Source organism: Lissotriton helveticus, chromosome 10, assembly GCF_964261635.1.
Source record: "Lissotriton helveticus chromosome 10, aLisHel1.1, whole genome shotgun sequence".
NCBI classification, from domain to species: Eukaryota; Metazoa; Chordata; class Amphibia; order Caudata; family Salamandridae; genus Lissotriton; species Lissotriton helveticus.
This window is the reverse complement of record NC_136071.1, coordinates 1,144,399,352-1,144,426,636: the sequence shown is the minus strand read 5'-3', so window position 1 is coordinate 1,144,426,636 and position 27,285 is coordinate 1,144,399,352. Positions and strand designations below refer to the sequence as shown.

The 27,285-nt window shown below is 45.1% G+C and overlaps 1 protein-coding gene across 7 annotated transcripts in view; it reads left to right on the top strand.

Moving 5' to 3' along the window:
* ZCWPW2 (zinc finger CW-type and PWWP domain containing 2) overlaps positions 1-27,285 on the top strand; it is a 918,117-nt gene that overhangs the window by 863,602 nt on the left and 27,230 nt on the right. For 5 of the 7 annotated variants that reach the window (XM_078663943.1, XM_078663946.1, XM_078663949.1 and 2 more), the window contains one exon: positions 16,851-16,931. The exons of the other annotated variants lie outside the window; for them this stretch is intronic. In XM_078663943.1, coding sequence (XP_078520069.1) covers positions 16,851-16,931 — 81 coding nt within the window. The remainder of the gene's footprint in view (positions 1-16,850; positions 16,932-27,285) is intronic. 7 annotated transcript variants of the gene reach the window in all.

The window sequence follows — 27,285 nt, the reverse complement described above, 5'->3', positions numbered from 1 at the left end:
CCTCCACTGAGTTAAACAAAAGGAGCTCCATTTTGGGCTGATTAACCTTGAACCCCCCCAGTGCTGTAAATGCCTGGATTTACTTTAGTGCGAAGTGGATGTTTGCCTTATCTGGATTCAGATATAAAATCATGTCATTGGCTAACAGCTTAATTTTTACAATTCCTGTTAGCGGTGCCAGAATTGATGTGCGAGAACGGGTCGTTTTCACCAGTGGCTCAATAAAAAGAGAAAATAGAAGAGGCGAGAGAGGGCAGCCCTGCCTAGTGCCCCGCCTAATCGCAGCTTCACCCGCCTGATCAGCATTTATAATTATTTTTGCAATTGCCCGTTATAAATTCCTCTTGACATTTCTATCAGGCGGAGTGGGAAACTAAACTTTCCTAGAATAAAAAAAAGGGCCTGCCAATCCACCAGATCGTATGCCGTTTCTGCACCCATCATTAAGATAGCGCTCTATTCTTGCTGGCTGAAAAATAGTCAATAGCTTGTATCAGAAAAAAGGTATTTTCAGCCAACGACCTACTGGGCAGAAACCCCGTTTGGTCCGCATGTAACACCTGTTGCAGCACATCCCGAGATCCAATTTGCCCACGTTTTCATAAAAGGATTGTAGCCTACATTTGATAGATTTATTGGGTGATAGGAGCTCGAGTCCTTAGGGTCCTTATCCTTCTTCAAGATAGAAATCACAACTGATTCCTTAATTCTTTCAGAGACAGGCAACCCATTCATATTCTGATTGTACAGGAATAATGAAAAAGGAGAGAGCTCATCCAAAAACAGCTAATAGACTTCAATCAGTATTCCGTCATTACCACTTGCCTAAGCACCAACCATTCCTTTTATAATTTCCCTTAATTCTGCAGGTGTAATCAGTTCATTGAGAGCCTCACAATCATCCTTGGTAATCATGGGTAACTGAACTGCAGTAAAAATAATCCTCAAGGGGCTGGATATTAACTAGATGGGTCTCTGCATACATTTTCTTAAAATGAGAAACAAAGAGTTCGGCAATTCTATCTTTATCCCTAACCAGGCTCGCAGCGCTGGGGTCTCTTATTTGTGGAATTAGTTGCTAACTCTGTTATGTTTTAGTAGACCAGTCTAAAAGTTTTCCTATCTGCTGGCTTTCTTTGTATAATTTCTGTTGAAATGCTTTGCTCCCAGAGATCTCTTTGAGAATAAAAAAGTGTTTTAGTTGTTCTTTTGCCGTTAGTAATTCCTGCTGAAGATCCTCCTCCTCACGATCTCCTGGGGGGCTGGACATAAGATCTCCACTAGCTCGATCTACAGCATTTTGGAGTCCTTGAATCTTATGGCCTAAGTTTATATAGATTAGCCTTATATGCAATCACCCGTCCCCAAAAAGAGGCCTTAAAAGCTTCCCAGACCATAAAACCTGATGCTGTATTAATGTTCTCTTTATAAAACCACTGTATACACTCACGAGTTTCAGAGATCCATATTGGATCAGAGAGCAATGCTTTATCAAAGTACCACCTGGTATTATTTTTTCTAGGGGTGGGTAAATATATTACCAGGGAGACTAATGAATGATCTGAAAACAAATGAGAAAAAATTACGGATTCCCCTCTTACAAGTTGCTTATTTATCAAAATAAAGTCCAATCGTGAAGCTGTCTTGAACCCAGCTGAGTAGGATGTACACTGGGTAGAGCCTGGGTGATCCACCATCCATGGATCTAATAGGGCAAAATCTTCTTTCATATTTACTAATAATTCTGCCATCTTTGGTTTTAATTGCTGTTTACCCTTGTTTGACGTATTAAGACCTAAATCTTGTATAAAATTATAATCGCCTCCCATACTTATAAAGCCAAGAATTTATCAAACATTTGTATATCTGTTTCAAGGCCTTAATATCATCATAAATTGGCCCAAGGCCTACCCCATTAACTGAGACCTCAATCCAAATCCACCGTCCAAACCTGTCCAAATTCTGCTGTTGTGTAGGGGCACCAACACCTTAGCTGGGTAGAGTTGTGCTATAAATGTGAAATAAATGCCATTTCAGGCACAGCTGCCTCCCCCCAGGCCTCAGATCCTGTTTTACTCATTGCATGTGCTCCTTGCTGGCACCTGTTATCATTCAAAGTCCCAGTTTTAGTATTCTTGACGATTTCAATTCTCACCTGGATTGCTGACAAACCCAAACTATGGGCCCGATTCACAGAACTAACTTAAAACAAAATCCTAAACTTACTACTTTTGGTATTCACACAAGGCATTTAGTAGTGTTAAAGTTAGGATTTTGTCTTAAGTTTGACTTAAGACAGACTTAAGACAGACTTAAGTTAGGATTTTGTCTTAAGTCTGTCTTAAGTCTGTCTTAAATTTGTTTTAAGTCAAACTTAAGACAACTTCCTAACTTTACCACTACTAAATGCCTTCTGTGAATATCAAAAGTAGTAAGTTTACGATTTTTTCTTAAGTTAGTTCTGTGAATCGGCCCCTACGAGACGTGTCTTGTAATCCCAGCTTCGCCACTTGAGCACATTGCGTGAACCGGGGTACATTAAATGCCGGCCACATCACTTATTCAAAGGCTCACACTACCGACTATCACCATAGTAAAAAAACAAGGCGAGATGCAGAGGGAAACTTTAAATAAGCAGTTCTGCACCAAACCCAATAAAGATACACATTTCCGGATAAATCTAGATGCGCCTCAACCTTCCGTGCAGATGCACCGATGGGTGTATAAAACGGGAATCCACATGAAAGGCAATGTTTGACTAGGTGAGGAGAAAGATTATCGTGGAAAGTTCAACAGTTTCACTTCATTTTAGCTGGCAGGTTCCTTTATCCTAATTTATTTAAATCACAGCAGCGCATTCTATAATGAGTTACTTTAAACAACTCATTCATTGTTTTCCCTTGGTATTCTGTAAAAGGTGCCCCCCCCCCAATCAAATATAATACCTGGCATCTTGTTTTAAGGGGCACAATTTGGGCTGTAGAAATTGATTTGTCTTGCTTCTTTTTTCTAAAACATACATTCGGATCAAAGCATTTTCCACAGAATAAAAACACCTCTAGTACCAGCTCCCTAATACAGAGTTTGCTAATCAGCAGCATCTATACACAGGGCACACCAGGGCCGCAACGCAAACATATTTTTATGGGGGGGAGGGGGGCTTCTGCAAAATGTAACAAGGGGCCCGAGTCCATCTGTCACAGGTATTCACTGGCCTTGGGGTAAATGAGGGGCCCTGGAGTGTTGCCCCACCCCCTGCGCCGCAGGAGGCTGCTTTACTCCCTGGCCGCAGCACAACTCCGACACAATAAACGTGCTCACTGGGCGCCTGAGTCACAAAATGTTAAAAGAATGAATAGTAGGGGGAGGAGAGATATGAGAGGTACAGAGGGACAAGAAAAGGAGATAGGAAAGGATAAGGAAGAGGTTGCGAGGACCCACAGGCCCTAGAAACAGGATGTACTGGAGTAACTAACATTCAAAACTTTTGAACAGTCGAGTTCTGGGGGCTTCATGAACTGCTGGGGCCCAGAAGAGAGAGCACAGCAGGGAGTCCTTACTGTTTTGGTGTGGGGAGAACTCATTTTTTTTGCTGCCTTCCCCCTTTTGCCTCCCTAGGCAGCCGCCTAGTGTTGCCTAATGGTAGAAACGGCCATGCCCTGTACCATATTATTAGCCGAAGCAAAGTATGCCTGAGCATACTTCTTGGGAGTGATAAATTGGGGGAGATGGACTTAAGGTGTGTCTCTTGCAAAAATATCCCCTGTGGGGAGAATGAGCACAGCCATTTTAACATTGCTCCTCTATTCTGTACATTTAAAAAACCATTTATATCGAACGAGATTATCTTTAGTGGTTGTGACATTCTTCAGTATAAAACATAGCACCTTAACTCAGCCAAAGAATACATATTATGCTCCACCCTTCACAATACCTCAATTTGTACTCTCTCCTTTGTTGAAGTTACCTGTATCCCCTTGGTGACATAAGAACCACAGCCCTTGACCCCTGAACATGGTTGTGTTGCAATTCTGTTCTCTTGACCATTGTTGACCTGCTATTTTGCCACCCATTTTTTAATAAACGTGAGAGGCACTCATTCTGGGGTTTTGGACTGTGAAGTATGCAGTAGATGGTCCTGAGGGGATCAGTAGTAGGTGCAGGAGCTCCAGCTGCAGCCCCCACCCCGTCAGCGTTGTCACAGAAGTTTAGGAGAGAAGTGGCACAATCACAAATTCTTGCAGCTAGGAGAGGAAGTGGGATACAGAAGATAAGTGGGGTGGCAAATATTGCAATGGATCTTATATCCCCAGGTTCTTCTCCCCCGGTGTTGACATTGTCAGGGTCCTTGCCAAAATTTGATACCAGCAATATGGGCCATGGGTGGGGGTGCTGTGGCATCAGGCAGGATCCGGAAGTTAAAGGGGGTGGATGTTCCATGGCCTTCTAATATTCAGCAAGAGACCGGCGGGAATGGAAGTGAGGCAGGGTCTGCACAAATGGCTGGAAGAAAAGTAGCTGAGGAGAATACCAAGACAGGAGGGGTAGATAATCCTTCTAAAGACTACCTCATATTTTCCAAAAATCATAAGAGGTACCAATTTGCTTCCTGTAGACCAGATATCACCTGGAGAGGTCTCTCAAGGGACTCTGGAAATTGCACCTGGTAAGAACCTGGAGCAGAGAAGGCAGTCTGTACAAGGGAAAGGTCTGGCTGAGCCTATACATGTACCTGAAATACCAGGCTGCTCAGAGCTATAGCCTCTCTCAGTATCCTGCAGTCTCCTAATGAAACCCAGGGCCGAAGAGCTGGATTCGCCCAATTTCCAGGGGGCTTTGAGCACTTTTCCTGGGAAAGCGCCACTACGAGCCAGCCTCCACTGGTCTCTATGCACCAAATGCAACAGCTTTTCAAGAATATTTTGGCTTGGTAGTTTGGTCTGCCCTGTTCCCATGATGCACTGGGCCAGGGTCAGACTAATTTGCATGTAGCCAGGTTCTGAACTGGGATGGTGCAGTGAGCTAAAAAACGGTGATGGATCAAGCCCTGATCTTTTGACTGGGTAGGAGTGTGCTGCTTAATTCAGATACTCTGTCCATCACCACCCCCCTTTTTGAATCGTTTTGGCCACCACAAGTGTGGAAGGGTATGCTCAGATGTGAGTCCCTTGCTCACTGCACCATCAGGATTCAAGCAAGCCGGGCCGAAGACGGCTGTAATGCCAGAAACCGGTCCCCGGAAGCTTGTTTCCTTTCCAGTAAAGAATTGGCTTGGTAGTTTGGTCTGCCCTGTTCCCATGATGCACTGGGCCAGGGTCAGACTAATTTGCATGTAGCCAGGTTCTGAACTGGGATGGTGCAGTGAGCTAAAAAAACGGTGATGGATCAAGCCCTGATCTTTTGACTGTGTAGGAGTGTTCTGCTTAATTCAGATACTCTGTCCATCACCACCCCCTTTTTGAATCGTTTTGGCCACCACAAGTGTGGAAGGGTATGCTCAGATGTGAGTCCCTTGCTCACTGCACCATCAGGATTCAAGCAAGCCGGGCCGAAGACGGCTGTAATGGCAGAAACCGGTCCCCGGAAGCTTGTTTCCTTTCCAGTAAAGAATTGGCTTGGTAGTTTGGTCTGCCCTGTTCCCATGATGCACTGGGCCAGGGTCAGACTAATTTGCATGTAGCCAGGTTCTGAACTGGGATGGTGCAGTGAGCTAAAAACGGTGATGGATCAAGCCCTGATCTTTTGACTGGGTAGGAGTGTTCTGCTTAATTCAGATACTCTGTCCATCACCACCCCCCTTTTTGAATCGTTTGAGCCTATACATGTACCTGAAATACCAGGCTGCTCAGAGCTATAGCCTCCCTCAGTATCATGCAGTCTCCTAATGAAACCCAGGGCCGAAGAGCTGGATTCGCCCAATTTCCAGGGGGCTTTGAGCACTTTTCCTGGGAAAGCGCCACTACGAGCCAGCCTCCACTGGTCTCTATGCACCAAATGCAACAGCTTTTCAAGAATATTTTGGGAGAAATAGGTGACTGTAAAACCTCTCAGACCCAAGAGCTCTCTTTACTGCATCAGAGATTAGACAACATTGAAAATATGGTACAGCAAATACCAGAGCGATATAAAGAATTGGAGCAACGTGTATCTGACATTGAGGACCACCCCCAGTCCTGTGACTCCGATATTGCATCTCTGCAGAAAAAACTGCAGGCCTCATATCAATCGATAAAATTTGCACTTTACAGGGATACCAGAGAATAGTGCATGCCTCAATGGTCAGCCTAATTCCTTGGGTTACATAGAGTCGCTGATCAGAGAATATATATTTGAGAAAGCACCAGAGGAGTTTACTATAATGAGGGCTTATAGAGTCCCTTCTCAGAAACTTCCGGGGCCAAGTATCCCAGGATGATGATTGTGATTTTTTCTGATTACCGCATTAGACAGCCTATCTTAACTAACGCGATTCAAAAGAAGGATATTGTCCTACCTGACTGAGCCAAGGTGAGAGTGTTCTCTGATATTTCGGCATCAGCAGCTCGTCGACGGAGGGACTTTGTGGGCATGATGGGTCAATTCAAGAGTGCAGGTGCACAGGTCTCTATCATCCAGCAGTCCAAAATGAAAGTTTTATGGAGAGGACAGTTCTATCTCTGCTCCTTTATTGAAGAACCTCAAGAACTACTACAATACATATCCCAAGCAAGCAGAAAATAGTGAAATGTGTAGCAATTTAACAGAATACGGTCTTCAGGACTCTCGACTCGACTGGGTGGCCAAGCATCCTGGGACCCCCTCCTACTCCGGTAGTGAAAGCTAAAAATCTGGAAATCATAATAGATGAGAAGCTGAATTTAAAATCACACGTTTCAAAGGTAGTGTCTTCTGCATTTCTCAACATCAGAACAGTGCGTAAAATTCTTCCATTTATTCCGAAAAGTGCTAAAGAGACTGTTCTAACTTCCCTTGTTTTGTCCAAATTAGACTACTGTAATGCCTTATATATCAATCTACAGTCCAGTCAACTTAGAAGCCTGCAGTCGGCACAGAATGCAGCTGCTAGATTGGTGCTAAATGTCCCCAAACATCAGTCCATCAGGACTTGAGCTGCACTGGCTGCCAGTAGCTCAACGTGTGAAATTCAAGGCACTGTGTTTAGCACACAAGGCACTACACAGAGTAGGTCCACAATTTCTTTGGCATATCTTTAACTGGCATTCCCCCATAGCCAACTGCTATCGGCTGCTGCCTTCTTAATGCCCACTTACAGAATCAGGATGACGAACGGGGGGGGGGGGGTTTCAGTCATAGCACCATTAGGCTTTGGAACTCTCTCCCGCTTGCTCTTAGTCAGTTACCTTCTCTGATTGAGTTCAGGAAAACCCTTAAAACATGGCTATTGAAAAACTAAGCTCCCTGTACAGTATGCAGTCCGTAAAAGCCTAGAGACCCAAGGGTATTAGTGCGCTATAGAAATTGTGATAACATTAACATATAGTTATAGGAATCTGAAATATATCAATCTCGTTTTTTGCATGATCATATGCAAGTGGTATACACTAGTCGTATAGGCTTACTCACTTGCACTTGGTACTTTGTGTACTCTGCACTTTATGCACTTTGCGCACTTCAACTATGCTCACTTTCACTACTGGACTTTATTCTCCTCTATGGGGGTCTCTAATATTATCTATCTGGATGCATTGGGTAAAGCTGCTATTATTGTTACTCTTGTTATAGGTAGTTGGTACCAGAACATTTGATTGCACTTCATGCACAGTGCCCACTTTCACTATTGCACTTTATTTTTTCCCCTTATTGTGGGGTAATAGTATTTACCATGTTTTATTAGGGAAAGTGTGTAGCCACCTCTTCTTGTATATGCAATGGGTACCCTAATTTGCACTTTATGTATTATCCATTTTCAATACTAGATTCCCCCCCCCCCTTTTTGGTGGGGTATTCAATGGTGCTAAGTTTTATCTATAAGACTGCATTAAGGGGAACCATTTTTTTTAAATCTTCTTTTTCTTGTTTAGGCAATGAGTACCTTAGAATTAGCTGGAATGCCAAGTTTTTAGAGGTTTGGAAAGATAAGAATTTTAATATGCCTGTTTTGCTCTTGGTCGCCACTTTTTTCCTTTTTGTGCAAGACTTGATCTGCCTTTTCCCATGTTAAGAGTTTTTAGGTTTTGGCCAATAAATCCACTTATAGCTGGATATTTTTTAGTTTGAGTGGACACTTAAAGCACAAGCACTTTTTTGTTGATGGTAGCACTTTATGCAGGAGATACTCCGTGGGGTAAAAGTCATAGGATAAACAGCACGAGGGGAAGGGGGGGATAGACGTGCGACTAGGCGGCAGGTAAAGACGCCCTTGTGTGCTGGATGGGTTGAAGAAAGGAGGTAAGGGCTACCCCCCTCCTCATGTACCTTTGGAGGGAGGGGGTGGTGGGCTTTGGGTTTGAAGCATTTAAGTCTCTCATAGTTATGAGATTCATCAAGGTTATCACCAATAGGTTTCCTCCCACTCCCTTTATTATGCATCAGTGAGATTTGCATTTGGTTCTCACTTTCTTGATGGGGTTTTCCCTTTGAACCTTTACTTAGTTGTCCCTTAAGGTTCTTGGCTTCCAAGACAATCTTTCTGATTGCAATCACTTCCACTAGGAGGGTGAGTGAGCTGCAGGCTCTTCGCTCCAAGCTTTGTAAACCTTATTTCATGTGGAAAAGATGGTTCTTAGATCCAGAGCTGCTTTCCTAACTAAGGTGGTCACACCTTTCCACCTAGGACAATCCATCACTTTACCCACTTTCTATCCTCCCCCCACCCTTCTAAGGAGAAGGAGAGACTGCACTGCTTAGACCCTAAGAGGGCGATCAGCTTTTACCTGGACTGTACTAAAGGCTTTAGGCTAGATGACCAACTTTTCATCGGAAATGTGGGCAAGATGAAGGACATGGCTGTCCACAAAAGAACAAAGTCCAGGTGGATCATGCTCTGTATCAAGATCTGCTATGCCTTGGCCAAGAAGGAGCCTCCTCAAGATATTCAAGCTCATTCCACCAGAGCTGAGTCTTCTTCTTCTGCTTTAGTGAGAGGTGTCCCTCTCGAAGACCTCTGCAAAGCGGCAACTTGGGCCTCCCTTCACACTTTTGCAAAGCACTATTGCTTGGACTTGGAGGTGAGGAGGGACGTCCATTTTGTACATTATGTGCTGCAAGACTTTTTGGTATAGGAAGACAGGCACCCTCCACCAAGAGTGGGACTGCTTGGGGATTCAATTCAAAAGGTAAGAAATCCACAGGCAGATGTATCAATCAGAAGAACAAGTTACTTACCTTCCGTAATACTTTTTCTTGTGGATACAGTATCTGTCTGTGGATTCCTCCCGGATCACTCGCCTCACCGTTGCCGCCTGTTTCTACCAAAAAATCATTGGCATTAAGTTTTATGTATCTATTGTTGGAATAATTGGAGTAATGTGATGCTTGTCTCCAGGAAATATCTATATTTTAGAATTTCCTGCTTTAAGTGGTTTTGTATCGTATGTATGCTTGTGAAAATCTTGTCGGTTCACCCGTTTGCCTCGAAGGCATGGACAAAATGGGTGGAACTAATGTCATCATGCCTTCAAGGTCTTCTTATTGCTCCGATGACCTCACACGGAGTTGCGTGCGGAGCCATTCCATTGTTATTTCCTCGTCGATGTGGGAGAGCTGTGGAGAAAAGTTTCAGTGGAAAGTTGCTCTTGAGGTAATCCAAAAGGTGAGGAGTGTAATGTAATGTAATGTAAGTTGGCATTTGTATAGCGCTAACTGTCACTCCACGAGGAGTATCGTGGCGCTGGTCAATTTAAGTTGAGAGAGGGACCTAAACGTGCTAGCTCCTAAACATGCTATATCAGTGCAAGACAGAATGCATCTGAGGGGCTATATATCCATGTCTTCAAAGCCTTCCTGAATTGAGTTTCTGTTTTCTGAAATCTTAAATTAATTGGTAGTGCGTTCCAGGCTTTGGTCCCCAGAGCGGCCCAGTTTTTCCTCCTTTTGTTATACATCTAAAAATGGGTGGTTTAAGGAGGTAGGCTGTCAAGGACGGAAGAGTCCTGCTAGTGAATACACAGGCAGATACTGTATCCACCAGAAAAAGCGTTACCAAAGGTAAATAACATGTTCTTTTTTGCAATATGAGCTAACTGCCTCATATGTACATTGAACAGTGTAGGGCTCAATGAAGAGCCTTGGGGGAACGCCATATTTCAATACTTTAGGCTCTGAGGAAAAAGGCTTCAAGTACACCAATTGCTCTCTATCCAATAGGAATGAATGAATCCAGCTAAGGGCTGTACTACTAATTTCCAGATCAGCTAGTCTCATTAGTAATATCTGATAGGAAATAGTATCAAAGGCTGCCAACAAATCTAACAAGATGAGGGCGGCCCTCTGGGCCTGATTCAGGTGGAACTTGGCCTCTTCAGTTACCTCCAATAGAGCTGGTTGCATACTATGATTAGAACGAAAACACAAGTATGAGGAATGAAGTAAATTATGTGCTACTAGATTTGTATTTAGGTGGTGTTTACCAGCTTTATAAGATCTTTAGCCACTGCCGGAAGTTAAGAGATGGGACGAAAATGTCAAGCTTTGGACCTGATTACGAGTTTTGTGCACAAGGTTACTAGTCACAAACATAATGGATATCCCGCCTGCCAAATTACAATTCTCTAGGATATAATGGAATTGTATTTTGGTGGACGGAATATCTGTCACATTAGTGACAGGATAACTCGTAGTCAGGCCCTTAGTTGGGTCCATTGTTTGTTTTTTCAGTAAAGGAATAGCCACTGCCTGTTTCCAACATCTGAGAACCAATCCAGAGGCAAGCAAAGAATTAAAAACTTGGTTAACCACCAGGTTAATCAATTCGATAACATGAGAGAGCACACAAGGGGCACATGGGTCAAGTGGAGAGCCTGATTTACACTGAATAATCGCCATCCGTGACTCATCTAGCAAAGACTGATCCACTCTAGATACAATGCTATTAGAGTTAGACGGATGTATGACATTACAACACATGCTTTTACCACGCATGCCTTTACAACACTGTTTTTACAACGCATGCGTTTTCAACGCATAGTGCTTTGGGGCGCTGGATAGTGAATAGTTTAATTTACTATTCCAACTCCAGTCCCCGTGGATAGTAGGGGAGGTGTTGGATAGTAAATTAAACCTATTCCCTATCCTAGAGCGCCCCCCAGCGCAATGCGTTGTAATGGTTTGCGTTGTAAAAGTTGCTACGTAAAGGCACTGCGTGGTAAAAGTTACGTTGTAAAGGATGTTTCCCGAGTTAGACCTATAGTCCTCCACCATCAAGGATGGCATCACCTCTGAATTATCTAAAGATTCCTGGATATTCTAGATTTTCTCGACATAAAATGTGGCTAACTGGTTGCACAAACCCGAAGTAGCAGGAATCTTAACACAACACCTTTTGGATAGAGAAATTGTTTTTAAATATTGAAAGGTTCAATGTGCCGAGTATTCGGCCTTCCTTATCCTGTCTGCAAAACATTCTGCTTGAGCCAGCTTAATATTTTTGTGATATTCTTGTAAGGCTAATTTGTGAATCGCTTTAGCCTCTGCACTAAAACTAGCCCGCCTATGAAGTTCTAACTGCAGTGTTTATTTCCTTGTACGAGTTCAGGGAAGAAGCTCCTTTGACTTGTCGGTAAAATATTAATGTTTTGCAACTGGATTTCGGTTGCAAAACATTAATACATATCGTAAGGAATAAGAATTTAAAAGGGTATCCTTTACATGCCGCTTCCAAACACTGATTAAGTATTTACTTGCAACCCAAATTGTGATTCGGTAATATGTTACCGAAAATCAATTTGGGCTTTGGACATTTAAAAATACCGGGCCATATTATCAAGAAAGGGCGATACATTATCGCCGCTTTTATCGGCAGGAATCTGCGGCTAAAGCGGCAATAATGGGCTTGATAATATGCCCTTGTGAATTCCCATAGAAGCCCAGGTTCTGGTGTTAGCCTGGGCTTCTATGGGAATTCACAAGGGCATATTATCAAGCCCATTATCGCAGCTTTAGCGGCAGTTTCCTGCCGATAAAAGCGGCGATAATGTATCGCCCTTTCTTGATAATATGGCACCCAATTTTGAAATTGATTTAACCTTTATGACCATAAGATTGCTTTAAACAACAGGCCCAAACACTCTTATTGTCCAGTGAAGAAGGGCTTACGGGTGCTTCCTACTTCCATGTTAGCGAGAGGAGTCCTTGTGACTCACATCTGTAAGACAGCTACATGGGCATTTTTGCACACTTTTGCAAAGCACTCGGGCCGTTTCTAGGTGTTTTGCCGCCCTAGGCGAGAATTTAAAAATGCCACCCCCTCCCTTTTACTACCACCACACTCTGCCCCTGTCATCCAGGCTAGAAGAATTAGATATAACAAGCATTAGATATAAAAGAACTTGTATTTGGTGCTAGTAGCATGAAGACTGGATAGCTGCATGTTGTACACTCCTGACAGTGAAAGTATTCACAACTCCCTATCATTACCATTAACAACGAAGAACAACAGGGAGTTTAACCAGAAAGCAGAGTTTTCTCACCACTAATTAGGAGGTTCACTGCACACTGGGGGTCGACGAAATTGTGATTTTTGTTTTCAAAATCGACATCTCTTTTACAAATATTTCACAAAATGACGCAAATTTCCTAAAATGCTCTTGGCCAGTATCTCAAATGAAGTTTACACACAAGGGCTTACTCCAGGTAATAAAACAAGTCACAAAAGATACCAGAGAACAAATGCATCTCAACCACAGTTCTATTGTTCTTGCCAGGACTTTTCTCCTTGAACTAGTGTCCTCTGGTTGAAAAGTAAATAACATTTTACAATAGCAAAATAACAAAACTTAATTTATAAAATTCATGCAATGCTGATATTCTCATTACTTGCGATTTTGCAGCTGTAATGAAAATTTCACTCAGGCCTAATTATATCCTAGAATGGCAAAGTGTCTCAAACAATAGCAGGGCCATTTTCTTTTCTCAAATTACCGATAACTCTGAATCTCCCCATTATGCTTCTATAACCTTAATTCTTTCACATACACACTTCCAGATGGGCCGTCTCATGCATGAAGGCCTGGAAGGACACGGAAAAACAAGCCCTGGCCTTTGACTGCCTGCCCCCTCTCCTTTTTCTGTTCTCTCCTCCATCCTCTCTTTTCATTCTCCCTCATCCCCTTAAGCAAATCTCTGCTCACCCCTCCCCTCGTCCCTCCTCACACAGCCCCCTGTATCTTTCCCTGTCTCTGTACCCCCGCCCCCCTCCCTCCCAATGCTCTCGTCTTTCTGCAGCTCCCCCTTCCGGTGGTGTCCTTGGGGCTGCCAGGTCTCCTCATCGCCGGTAAGTTCTTAAAGCTAAGATGGTAAGTGAACCCACAGGCCTGTCATGTCATCTCTCTTCTCTCATCCTCTCCTCACCCCCCAGTCTGCACTCAACTCTCCTCTCTCACTCAGCTGCCATCTGCACCTTGCCACTCCCCCCCCACCACCACCCACCTCAATGTGCTTCTGCTCTCGTTCTGAACTCTATTTGTCCTCCTGTACCTCCGTGACTCTGCCAGGCCCTCCGTGTCCGTTGCTCCACTGAATGTTTCAGCTTTTTATTCTTCTGTCTTCACAAGGCCATGTGTCCAATGTTTTATTCTCCTCTGCGCTGCCATGAGTAGTAGATATGCATTGTGTAACCCTGCGTATATATTTATCGTGGAGGGGGGTCCCTGCAGTCCTCGTGTACACAGTTCTGAGAACAGTAGCACCTGCCGCTGAGAGGGGGAGGTGAGGGGCAGAGCGAGGCCTGTCCAGAGACAGAAGCACCGGATCACGCACTCACTTTTTACTGATAGCGCAGTCCTGCCAAGCGTCACGCAACCGGTGTGACAGTCACGCATTTCAGTGCGGTGATCCGCATCACCGCACTGAATGCATTTGTCACGCATTTTTGCCACCTGTGCCAGCGCGCCAGCAGCTCCTGTGCCCGGGCTCTCTCTACAGTTCTGAGAGTGCTGCTCAGCCCCGTACCTAAACAGTTAACCACCAGACACTGCAACTGAGCTCCTCTCTGAGCTCGTGAGCGGCGCCGCGCTAGAATGTATCTCTCTGCTCTGCCAGAGTCCGACTGTGTTCACTGTTGCCCTGGAAACAAAACTCTAGAGAATCCGATTTGGTGCAGTCTGCAGGCGGGCCGGCGCCCGGGCTGCCAGCTCAGTCGATACAGCCTCAGAGCTGTCAATCACGGTGGTGCGCCACAGGGGCCAGGATTAATCAGGATGTGCCGGCCTCTGATGGGCCGTCACGTCCGGAGGAAGCAGGAAGTTCAGAAGCGGCGGGAGATTAGAGTGCAGGCAGGTTGTGGCGCAAGCAGTCTCTCATTCAAGCATCATGACCACCTGCCACGGCCCCCTGTGCAGCCCCGCTAAACACAGCTCCCAGCTGAGACCTGCTAAAGCCATTTCCTGTCTGCAGTTCCAGCTAGCAGTCAATGTATCCAGCCAAAAGGTGGCGCGGCTTCCTGTGTTGCTATTTTTGACTATCTGGCGCCATCCCACCCACCCCTATTAGTGTCACTGATTACCTTTTGGCGACCGCCTGGGGCAATTATCTGCCGAGGATCACATGCGCATTACTATCTTTAATTGGCGTCCTCAGCTAGAGTGGAACGCTGGTCACGTGGTGAACAGACTGATTAAGTTGCACGGTCCGGACTCAGGCAGGCATCAATCATTATGTTATGTCCCCCTTAATTTCCTGCAAATTGACCTGGAGCTGCTGCCGATCGGCAGAAGTTTGATTGTCCTCCCAGTGCCCTCGACATTTCAAGGCAGCCACAGCAACAGGATGGTGTAGCACTGTCGGCTTTGCTTTCCACGAAGTGCACTGCAGGGGCCTTCTTCTTCCAAAATTTTAAGTTGGTTCGATTTCTAAGGTAGGAAACATTTTTCTTTAATAATAGAGTGTTTAACTGTTTGTTGAAGCTGTTGTCTTCTTGAAGTTGTGGTGCAGGGTCCCGCATGTTCAGCTGCACGTCAGGCTTCCCTCTCCTGATGGTGTTAAGTTTGGCTTCACTTTGCAGTCAGTGCAGAGGCTCGTGTGTTCTTTCATCTGTAAAGCCCAATCACCGTGTGGAGGCCGCAGCTCGGGCGGGTGGCAAATGGTCCCGTAAACACGGCCTCACCTGTTCTCAGCCTGCATTGCCCACTGTGAAGCCCAGTGCCTGTTTATCGCCCTCGTTGGTGGTAGTGCCATATTATTGTCGTGTCCGGAATACCCTCACAGACACCTTGGTATTGTTCTCTTTTAGGTCTTATTAGCCCATTTGAAAACATTATTGCCCCTCTGATTCGCTCATCTGCCCTCTCAGATGCGCTATTACCACCCAATCTGAAGCACCACTTTAATTCTCTCGGGCGCCGTTATTGTCTTATCTAATTTGCTGTCCCTGTCTCTGGTATGTTTATGTTGTCACCTCGGGCAGGAATTTCAATGATGGGGGGGGGGGGGGCACAGGAATTTCAATGATGGGGGGGGGGGCAAGAGAGGAGTAAGGAGTTTTTTAAGGTTGTTAATGATGGTGGGGCAGTTGGTTGTTGCAATGAATGAAATAAAATAGATTTTGAATGTTATTTAAAAAATTAGAGGAACCACAGTGCTATGGAACCAGATGCACTACAGCTTTAGAAATCGGAAACTGTCCTATGGTGGATTTGGTGATCTAATCTAGGTGTTACAATACATAGATGATGCTTTACTGTTTTGTCCCATCCAGGCATTCTTTCTAACTTTTCTTGATAAAATGTAAAATGAGTATAAACATAAAAATGTCACTGGTATGCATGCTAAAAACTTGCCAGCTGTGTGAGTCAATTGAATTCTTGATGCGCTGTACTTGGCAGGGCAGGTGTAATTTCTGATATTGAGACCTTTCCCTCGTCTTCATGGATTGATTTTGCTCGTGAGAAAGTGTCACTCATAGTCGCTGAAATGTCACTCATAATTACACTGAAATTATGATAATGTCACACACGGCAATCTGAAACCTTGGCAGCTATGGATAGGAGAGCTATTAGTTGCCAGCTCTGCGTCGCCCCACTTCTCACCCCCTAGCGCACCCCGTCTTGGTGCATACCTCCGTACCTGACTGTTTCTCTGCCTCTCTGTCTGTACTGTGACCCGTGATGACACGTGCAGCGCAGCCATGCTGGCACAGCACAGATCGTGGCACGCACGGCCTCCGCCCCTGGCGCCATACGTGACATCACGTGATGTCAAATTGTCGAAGGCCTACACAATCTCTCCCCCTTTTGCCGCCCTAGCCATTCTGCCGCCCTAGGCGGCCGCCTAATCCTGCCTAATGGTAGAAACGGCCCCAAGCACTATTGCTTAGATATGAAATAGAATGAGATGGCCATTTTTCTCATTCTGTCTTGTTTAATCATGCTGCAGGTCCCTACTACAAGTGTTGTATGGCTTGATAATCTATTCAAATAGTGAGGATTCTGCAGTTGGAACGAGTATCCATCAGAAAGATCATTACCAAAGGGCAGTAACTTTTTCTATGAAAGACTACATGATTTCTGAAAGTATAATTGTATAAAGTGCATAGATGTAACGGAATATCTAAATGACCTAGGAATTTTCTCCTTCAGTTTGACAGGCTTGAAACTGATGCGGTTAAGAAAGTATAATTGTATAAAGTGCGTAGATGTAACGGAATATCTAAATGACCTAGGAATTTTCTCCTTTAGTTTGACAGGCTTGAAACTGATGCGGTTCATGAGCCATCACTTGCTTGTCCAAAAATGCCTGTGGTTACCTCACCCCAGCAAGTAAGTAATCCATGACAGTTTATTGATCTAGGTTGAACTCTATGCACTGCTACAATAGGCACCATGGGGCATTTTATCAAGGGCCTTATCGCCGCTTTAGTGGGACTTTTTCCCTCTTTGCTTTGCATGTCAGCGATATTTATCGCTAATGACATACAAAGTGGGCGTACCCAACCTGCTAGTGACTGAAATCAGTCGCTAACATCGCTATTGCCTATTATCAACACACGCGTAACGATAAAAAAAATTGCGCTAAGCGCGAATATCGCTAAAAACTAACGCCTGCTCAGACCACTTCTTAACCTGTACATTCAATGGGAGTTGGATATTCATTTTAAGACCCTATTGGCGTTAATGCCTGAATATCGCTGGATTTCCACCTATTGGCGTTAATGCCTGAATATTGCTGGATTTCCAGCGATATTCACGCATTAAGCCGCTATCGCCGGATATTTTATCGCATTTGAGATAAACGTTGCTAAAAGCACGTTATCGATGCGATAAAATCCGGCGATGCACGGCGATAGAAAAAATGTCGCTAAGCTTATTTTGCAATCAATATCGCTAGTTGATGATAATATGCCCCCATATTCGTAAAGGAGAGGTAGACTATGACACACCTCTTCATTGACCACCAAAAGGATTTTGGGCAATAGGTTGCCAGTGGTAATTCTTAGTTCTCTCTACTTTGCCTAATTTAAATATACTATGATATTGTAGCAGGTCTTTATACCTGTTAATTTGTCATGTTTATAGGGTTGTGAATCATAATTTAAGTTTAACAGATAATCATACAGAACCACTAAATTTGGCATCCTAGAGAAAATGTCCCCATTTGGCAATTTGTTTTAACATAACTCTTTTGCATGGATGTTTTCATAGTACTATGTTGTCTTTATTTTTTGCCATATTTTTCCTGATTGGACAGTGGCATACTTAATTATTTTTTTCTGGGTATGAAATTGGTGGATGAGTTCTCTAGTGGAAACAACAGTACAGATGATTTTAGTGTTGAATTATCACACCTGGTAAATGACATGACGATTCTTCGGCTCACTGAGTGGGATCCCCAAACAGTGAACCTGTTTTAAGGCTATTTTGGGGCATTAAACCTGCATTTCATGGGGATTATCTGGGCTTACTAGATGTGTTTTGACTCCTCCATCTGTTTTTCTAGAGTTTGTTCCTTTTTTACCTATTTTCCGCTGATGTGCTAGCTCTCCTCATCATGTTCTTGGGCCATCATGGCAGCTTTCTTCTACTGATGTCCATTGTGTCAAGAGACAAAAGTCTTAGAAACAAGAGAATGACGCAGGCTTCATATATCATTCCCACTCCATAAAAAGTGCAAAATCTGTTTCGAGATGCCTCACAGAATTTTCAGAAACAGGGAGCGAGCACGTCCTCATGTGAAGCAGGCATATGCACTGAAGGAGTTATCCTACGGTCTTTTGCCTCCTCAAGGGTAAGGTAATAGAGTCATTTTCTTTATTATTTGATCTGGAGACATCAGGTTAAACCATGACTCATTGATATAATACCCACTTCCAGTCGATGTTGAGTGGTTGGGTTTCAAAGACTTGCACTTCAACACTCAGTGTTAAGATATTCTCATTGAGGGTTCCAGGAACATCTTCCTTATTTTGAGGTTCTCTTTGCCATTAATGTCTTTCTCAGAATAGAGGGCCTGAGGGTGAAGAAGTGAACATCTCTTGTTGACTATGAGGAATCGGACCCAAGCACAAGTAAAGAACTTAAGGTATCATAAATGTTCCTCCTTCCCAGTTGCCTCAGCTCTTTATGTAAGAGCTACTGCCTGGTTATTAGGGTTACTCCAGTATTGGAACTTTCATAGATTCACATGCCTGAATCATTCCCCGTAGTCGAGACGGGAGTCTCCGGTATATAATAAAGCAGTGCTTAGTAGTATAGCAAACTGAAAAGAGGCCTAGGCCCATTTCCCTTTTGCAACCCATAGCCTTTGTTATGTAAAAAAGGCCCAAACTTTTCCCTGAACCAATCAGAGCTCCTCACCCTCTAGAACACTCCTGAGAGAACCTTCTGCCCCTCAGATTTTTCTACCGCACGTTGTGCTAGGGAGTCTCCTTTGAGCTCTGCTCAAACTCTTTACTTCTACAGTATTTTGACTTGGATTTGAGGTTTTTACATCAACCATGTCTGAGAAAGAGAAAAAATGATTATTTAGAGATTGTTCAACCTGCTCCAAGAAAAGGCTGTTTACAGATGACCCTCATAAAGACTGCATCTACTGTCTCTATCCAGACCATAAGGCAGCAGATTGTAAGGTATGTCGTACCTTTTCAAATAAGACCTTGAGAGATCGTGAGGGAAGGCTACTGATCTGGCATCAGAAAGTCAAAGCCAGGAAGGAAATCCTCTCAAGTGAGAGTGAGGAGGAATCTGTGGCGTCTAAGAGATCTCAGAAGAGAAGTAGATCTCCTCAGACACATTCCTCAGGGGAAAGACCTGAGAAGGCCCCAAAAAAGACCACTCCAGGGTCTTCAGGGCGCAGTCCCTCAAAATCCCCTTCAGTCTCATCTAAGGGGAAGAAGGGATCTGCTGGTGAGGTGAAAGGAGCAAAATCCACCTCAGATCCACCACAGTCACCTCAGAAGATCAAGATTACCATCAAACGATCTTCTTCTGCGCCTTCTGAGGAGAAATCAACTCCGTCGACGGGACCGTCGACTAAAAAGGGGCCATCGACGACGACGAAAACACCTCCGTCGTCGACGAAGAAGGAGAAGGCTGGTGAGAAAACAGCGTCGAAGATTTCACCGTTGACGACTATATTGTCGACGGGTTCACCGTCGACGAAGGCGTCGACAACCGTGTCTATGGCAGCGTCGACGAGGACTGTGTCGACGACGGCAGCGTCGACGAGGACGACGACATCGACGAGGACAGCGTCGACGGTCACTATAACCTCGACGGTAGCGTCGACGACAATGACTTGGTCGACGACGGCGATGGGAATCTCGTCGACGGGCTCGTCGACAAGGGAAAAACACCAGAAAAAAGGTTGGTGCCTTGGAAAAAACCTATAACACCTGAGGTTACATCTCCAAGTAAGGTCTCCCCATTGTTACCGTCTCACTTACTGGAGGAGGAAGATTCGGAGGAAGATGATGAGTATGGTATTGCCAGTAGTCCTTCGCAATTACAGGTCAAGTGCCAAGAATACGATTCTGAGGAAGAATATGGGGGTTATCAAGAACAACCCCAGGAACAACACCGATATCGACAACAGCAACGAGAGGAGATGACCAGTGTACCATCCTCTTTGTTGAAGGATCTCCAAGGAATGTTGGAGGATTATAGGAAAAGATACCCAGCGACTCCAGTCGCTCAACAGGCCATTGAGGCTACTCCACGTCCACGATTGGTTCCAGGAACTCCAAATCGTAGGAGAGAGATTGTGCCGGAACCTACGGTTAGGTCTTCACCACCGACAACACACCACAATACCTTGGATGAGGATCAGGAGGATGGTGAAATTGCGGACACAAGTGCAGAATGGCATGATTATATCGCCCCATCACCTGCAACTCCTCCGCAGAGACCAGTGGACTCCCCACCGGAGGACATTGGTGGATTTCATAATCTGATGGAGAGAGCCACTAAGAGGTTTGCACTGACCATGACAGAGGAGAAAACGGAATGTTTTCTATATGACTTTAAAGACTCGTATCGGAGATCTGTACGATCTCTACCTATAGTATCTCATATCTGGAAAGAAGGATTGAAGGTCATGGAGACGCCAGCGACGGTGACACCGGTTCTGGCCAGACTGGATAAAAAGTACAAAGCACCAGTCGATGCTCCATCCTGCCTTTTAGGTCATCCCAAACCGGATTCTGTTATCACACAGGCGGCACAACAGAAATCCAGGAACCCGTCTGCTCCCATTGCAACACCTCCGGACAAGGAGGGCAGAAGGTTGGATAACGCAGGGAAGCGTTTCTCATTAATGTCTGCTCTGCTTGTAAGAGCCGCTAATGCCCTGGCTATATTGGGGAGGTATGACAGGCAGATGTGGTGCGACCTGTCTCCATACGTTAACCTGGTGCCAGATCCAGAAAAGCAGGAGGTGAAGAAAATTCTCATGGAAGGAGAGAGGACTTCGGCTGAAGTCATAGACTGCGCTATGGATATAGCGACCACGGCTTTTAGATCCTTGGGAGGAGCTGCGGTCCTGCGCAGGCAAGGTTGGCTGCGAGCAACAGCATTTAGGCCGGAGGTTCAAAACAAGATCTTAGACCTCCCTTTCAATGGAGAGGAATTATTTGGAAAGCATATAGATGATACGCTGGAAAGTATCAAGAAGGATACTGATACGGCAAAGGCTCTGGGAACGCTGCAGTACAGGAAAACCCCTTTTCGTGGCTCCAGGGGTAGAGGACAATCCTCGTATAGAGGAGGATACAAACAAGGGAGATATTTGTCTTTTTATCAGTCCTCATCGCAGCCGTACCGTCAGCAATATAACCAGCGTCAGTCAGGAGGATACACAAAATCAACCCCAAGAGGACGTGGTGGCCGAGGAAAGGACAACACCCGTCGGCAATGACAACCTCCATCTTCCGGCTCTGTCAGATGCTCCCCTGGGTGGAAAGATTGCTCACTATCTTCACAATTGGCGGAAAATAACAACGGACCAATGGGTCCTCAAAATAGTACAATTCGGTCACACCCTAGAATTTCTTCAGACACCCCCTTGTACGCCACCGATGCACCGAAGAGCCAATCATCTGCATCAACTCCGGCAGGAGATTCGGACAATGCTCCGAAAGGGAGCAATAGAACCGGTACCGAAATCCCAGGAAATCAAGGGGTTTATTCCCGTTTTTTTCTTATCAAGAAAAACAAGCTCCAGTGGCGCCCCATTCTGGATCTCAGATCCTTAAACACCTATCTCAAGAAACAATCTTTCAGGATGGTATCCTTGCAGGACATCCTTCCGTTATTAAACCCAGGAGATCATATGACCACATTGGACCTACAGGACGCGTATTTCCACGTGCCGATACATCCTACACACAGGCAGTACCTTCGGTTCTGGGTAGCCGGAAGACATTACCAGTTCAGGGTACTGCCATTCGGCTTAAAGTCAGCGCCAAGAGTTTTCACAAAATGCCTGGCTCCAGTGGCGGCTGTGTTGAGGAAGCAAAGGCATCAAATATTTCCGTACCTCGACGAATGGTTAGTCAAAGCACCATCAAAGACACAGGTCAGAGCGTCAACGCAAGCTTGCATAGACTTATTTGCCAATTTAGGATTGACTATAAACGAGGGAAAGTCAAACCTCCACCCAGCAAGAGTGATCACATTTCTGGGGGCAATATTGGACACGGAATGCAACAAAGCGCTTCCCTCCGAGGAAAGACAACTGAGGATTGTGTCCCTCTTCCAAGACTTGGGAAAAAGAAAGTCTCTTTCAATCGCAGGTACAACTCCTTACTGGGCACAATGTCCTCTTGTATTCCACTGGTACCTTGCTGCAGGCTACGGATGAGACCATGGCAGGAGCAGATCGATCTCCAATGGCGTCAGGCGGAGGGATCCTTCGACGATACAATAAAGGTGACACCAGTCATGCTGCAGGCAGCAAAGTGGTGGACGCAAAAGGCAAATGTGTCTCAAGGGCTGACTTTTCTAGCAAGAGCAGCTCCACTAGTGGTAACGACGGATGCGTCGTTAGAAGGATGGGGAGTTTTCCTTCAGGACCTTCAGGTCAGCGGCCGTTGGAAGGCAGAGGAGCAGCAATTACATATAAATCTGATGGAGCGCAGAGCGATCCGCTTGGCATTACTAGCTTTTCTGCCAAGGATAAAAGGTGCGCCGGTGTTGATAAGAACAGACAACACCACGGCGATGCATTATGTAAACAAGCAAGGGGGAACAAGATCTCTCTCCCTGTCTCAGGAAGCCCAGGAGATATGGGAATGGGCTATTCAGCAGGAAATATCATTGACAGCAGAACACCTCCCGGGGGATCAAAACATCAAGGCGGATACTCTCAGCAGGCTGAAATCGTCCTGCCACGAATGGGAGCTAGACCAGGAGATCCTGGACAGCGTCTTTTGGAGATGGGGAACACCGATGGTGGACCTCTTCGCTACAGGGGAAAACAGGAAATGCCAGTACTTCGCAAGCTGGCTTCCCCAGAGGGGATCTTGGGGGAATGCGTTTTCCATGGCATGGTCCGGCATCTTTGCCTACGGTTTTCCTCCAATTCCTCTTCTCCCCCGCGTACTGGTGAAGATCAAGAAAGAGCCCTGCAGGCTGATCCTAGTAGCCCCGTGGTGGCCCAGACAACACTGGTTCACGGAACTGCTGCTACTGTCGGAGGACCGTCCAATTCGGTTGAGCCTGATTCCATCGCTTCTGACAATGTCCAAGGGGGAGGTGCGCCATCCGGACCCGAAATCCTTGCAATTAGCAGCCTTTCTCCTGAACACTGTGAGTTTAGCCATCTGAACATTTCACATGAATGTAGGGAGATCCTGTCCAAGGCCAGAGCGTAGAGTACCAACAAAACCTACAGAATGAAATGGAAGAGGTTTTGTCTGTGGTGTAAGAAGCATGATGTTCACCCTCATACTGCTGCACCTCATCAAATTATACCTTACATTCTGCTGTTAGCAAAGTCAGGATTAGCACACGCCTTCATCAAGGTGCATTTGGCTGTGTTATCCCCCTAAAGGAGGTCATCGTCAGGCCCATCTTTATGGTCCTCAAGGATTATCAAACAATTCATGAAAGGGATATTCAGAGTCTTTCCACCAGTAAAGCCTCCACCACCTTTATGGAATCTGAATATTGTGCTCTCTCAATTGATGAAGCCACCATTTGAACCGATACACAGGGCAGACCTGAAGTTCTTGTCCTGGAAAGTGGCTCTTCTCATTGCATTGACTTCAGCGAGAAGAGTAGGTGAACTACAAGCGCTCACGATTCAGGACCCGTTCTTGCAATTTCAAGAGGATAAAATGATTCTCAGGACAAACCCGAAGTTCATTCCGAAGGTGCCAACTGACTTTCATTTGAACGAACCATTGGTGCTGAAGCGTTTCTTTCCTCATCCATCAACAGCGGCAGAAAGAGTATTACACTCGCTGGATGTTCAGAGATGTATGAAATTTTACTTGAAAGAAACTAAGGCGTTTCGCAAGTCTTCCCAGTTATTGGTCGCCTTCAGCGCACCCAGGAAAGGTTTCCCGCTGTCAAAGAGGGGAATTGCCAGATGGATTTCCAGTGCAATTGTCTACTGTCATCAAGCTGCTGGAAAGCCTTTGAATGCACGAGTCCGTGCCCATTCCACGAGGGCAGTGGCCACGTCCACGGCACTGTTTGGAGGAGTGCCAATCCAGGACATCTGCAGAGCAGCAACCTGGGCATCTACGCACACCTTCACCAGGCACTACTGCTTGGAGGCAGCCGCAGAATCGGATGCGGCGGTGGAAGAGGCGGTACTGCGGAATATCATCCAGTAACGGTGAGCCTTTCTTGCATCCCTCCATCCATGATTTCTTTTGTTTACAAAGTCACATTTTATATAAGTATGTATATATGTATATGAGATTATGCTTCATTTTCTAATGGTATTGCATGATTATGTAATGTATCAGGAAAATGTGCTTTGTTTTTTCACTGCTCGCTATTCTGATTCAGGCATGTGAATCTATGAAAGTTCCAATACTGGAGTAAGAAAACAAGTTACTTACCTGTAACTTTAGTTCTCCAGTATTGGAATCTTTCATAGATTCACATGCACCCACCCTCCTCCCCTGAGAGGCTCACCTCGGATTTAGCACAAGAAGTGTGTTATTTGCACAAGTGCGTGAAAAATCTGAGGGGCAGAAGGTTCTCTCAGGAGTGTTCTAGAGGGTGAGGAGCTCTGATTGGTTCAGGGAAAAGTTTGGGCCTTTTTTACATAACAAAGGCTATGGGTTGCAAAAGGGAAATGGGCCTAGGCCTCTTTTCAGTTTGCTATACTACTAAGCACTGCTTTATTATATACCGGAGACTCCCGTCTCGACGACGGGGAATGATTCAGGCATGTGAACCTATGAAAGATTCCAATACTGGAGAACTAAAGTTACAGGTAAGTAACTTGTTTTCTTTTGGTGCTACAGAATCAACATTATTTACACCTGCAGTGCCAAGCCTTCCAGTGATGGTGCGGCTCCAAGGTCCTCTCTACCAGTCACCTTGGAAACTTGTATATTTTTTACTTAAGGCAATGAGTTTTAAATGTGCATTAAACTCTTGGTCTGCCCGCCCAATTTTGAGTCTGGCAGACCATCAGTTTTCTGTCGACTGAGCCCTTGTCAGCTCTGTCAACAAAATATATCTTCTGACGGCCTGTACTACCACACTTAGGGTAGACAGTGTAAAGGTTTTCTTTCTTTTCTTGTCTGTCACCATTAACAAAAACCTGATGGTAAGGTACAAGAAAAAAACTGACCCCCACACTCCTGGAGAAAACCTCCAGAGGGTAGGAGCCATTAGTTGTGTGGTAAAATCATATTTTAAGTTGCTATCCTGAAAGTGCCCCTTTTAGAACGTTTATTTAAAGCAAAATGGTGCCCTAATCAACCATCAATTCACTTTACATAAATAATAATATACTTAATTTGTATTTTATATATTGATTACTCATACATTCCCTCTGTATCCTGAAAGGCATTTTAAAATTTGTATGTTGAGTAAACAAAATGATAATTCATTAAATACCCTATAAAGAACTGTTGTTGCTTTTATGTGATCTCTCTACACAGTTACGCTTACATACATCATAACGTCACATAGATCCAACAGACTTAAAACAAACACATACTCAAATAATTAAATGACTGATATCACAAAAGGATCCCACTTGAAGAATAAAAGTCAATAACTTTTGTCACAAAAAAGACTTTCACATGTAGATAAAGTGTGCATTATACACATAGACCTTTTCACATGAAAAGACATTGAAAAGTGTCTAACATATAATTGTCATTTTGATTCAAGTCCATAGGCCCATATGGGATGGGGTGAAAGCTCTTTCACATGAGATCCTGCGACGTGTGTGTTGGGTACTGTTTCTTCAATTTAATTCTCTACCCTCCTTGGGCTCATATCCCTCCTCCTGCTAATTCCCAATGCATTTCGACCATCTCTGGGGCGCTGCTTTCATATGAAGGTGTTCCTCCGATTTAAAAAAGTCATTTACTTTCATGTGACACATATATTGTCTGTGAAGAGCTTGACTGTTCACAAATCCTTAACATAGGAACCTTCTTGTATTTGTGCCTTAACCGAAAGGGTCTTCTTGAAAGTTGGCTAATATCCTGTTTGAGCTGCAGGAAAACAACAAGCTTCCAGGCTCCTCCCTGCAGATGCCCAGTACAGCCTAAACCAGCTTGGACCTGCCTGAGCCCTGCTGCTCGCCTCCGCTGGAGTGAGTCCTGATCTTCAAGAGGTGGCCCCAGGTCCTGGACCCTTGCTACCATCAACCCTGCCAAGTATCACGCCTCCGGTGTGACACTAACGCATTTTTGTATGGCGGTCCGCATCACCGCACAAAAATGCAAGGTCACGCATTTGTGGCGCATCCATGACATCACCACCCTTACAGAGGAAGAGATAAACGGGACCGAAATCGTAATCCCGGCTAACTCCGAATGAGCTGAGCACGCAGCGTAGACCACGTGCTGTTCTGGCATTGTGTATATAATAACTCTAAGTGTGAGATGTCGGTTTGTGAATGGCTCATTGCTGCGCTGCCTGCAGCAATGAGCATTCATTATTAGCAAACCTACTGCGGGGCACGGCATTCACGTGACCACAACAGTGTATCCCTAACTTTCTTTGCATAGGCGGCACAGCGAGTGGCAGTTTGAATTAAACTTCTTTTGCCTCCTCGCTCATGCGCGCAAACACCGCCGCTCGCACCACCGCAGGCTTGCCTCGATCTCCCAAAGGGTCACCCAGCCCTACAAGCATTGGCGGCTGCTGTGCCTGCTGCCACCCTGTAGCAGAAATAGCTGCTGCTGCTTTCCACTTTCGGTCCGCTATGCGAAGTGGTATAATCCTGATTCCCGCGTACTAGGGGTCAACCGACTCTACCTCACCAACGGCGGGGCCGGACTGCTGCCTGCAGCTGTGAGTGTGTGTACCAGCCCAGGGGGAAGGTTCCTGTCGCCGCTGCGCCGTCTCCGCTCGTCGCCTGCCTTTCTTCAAAGAAACGTGCAAGTTTAAACATGATCGACTCTTAACCTCTGAACAAGGAAAACTATTGATGCTCTTATATACAATTATAATCCCGTGCTCATTTGATTGAGTT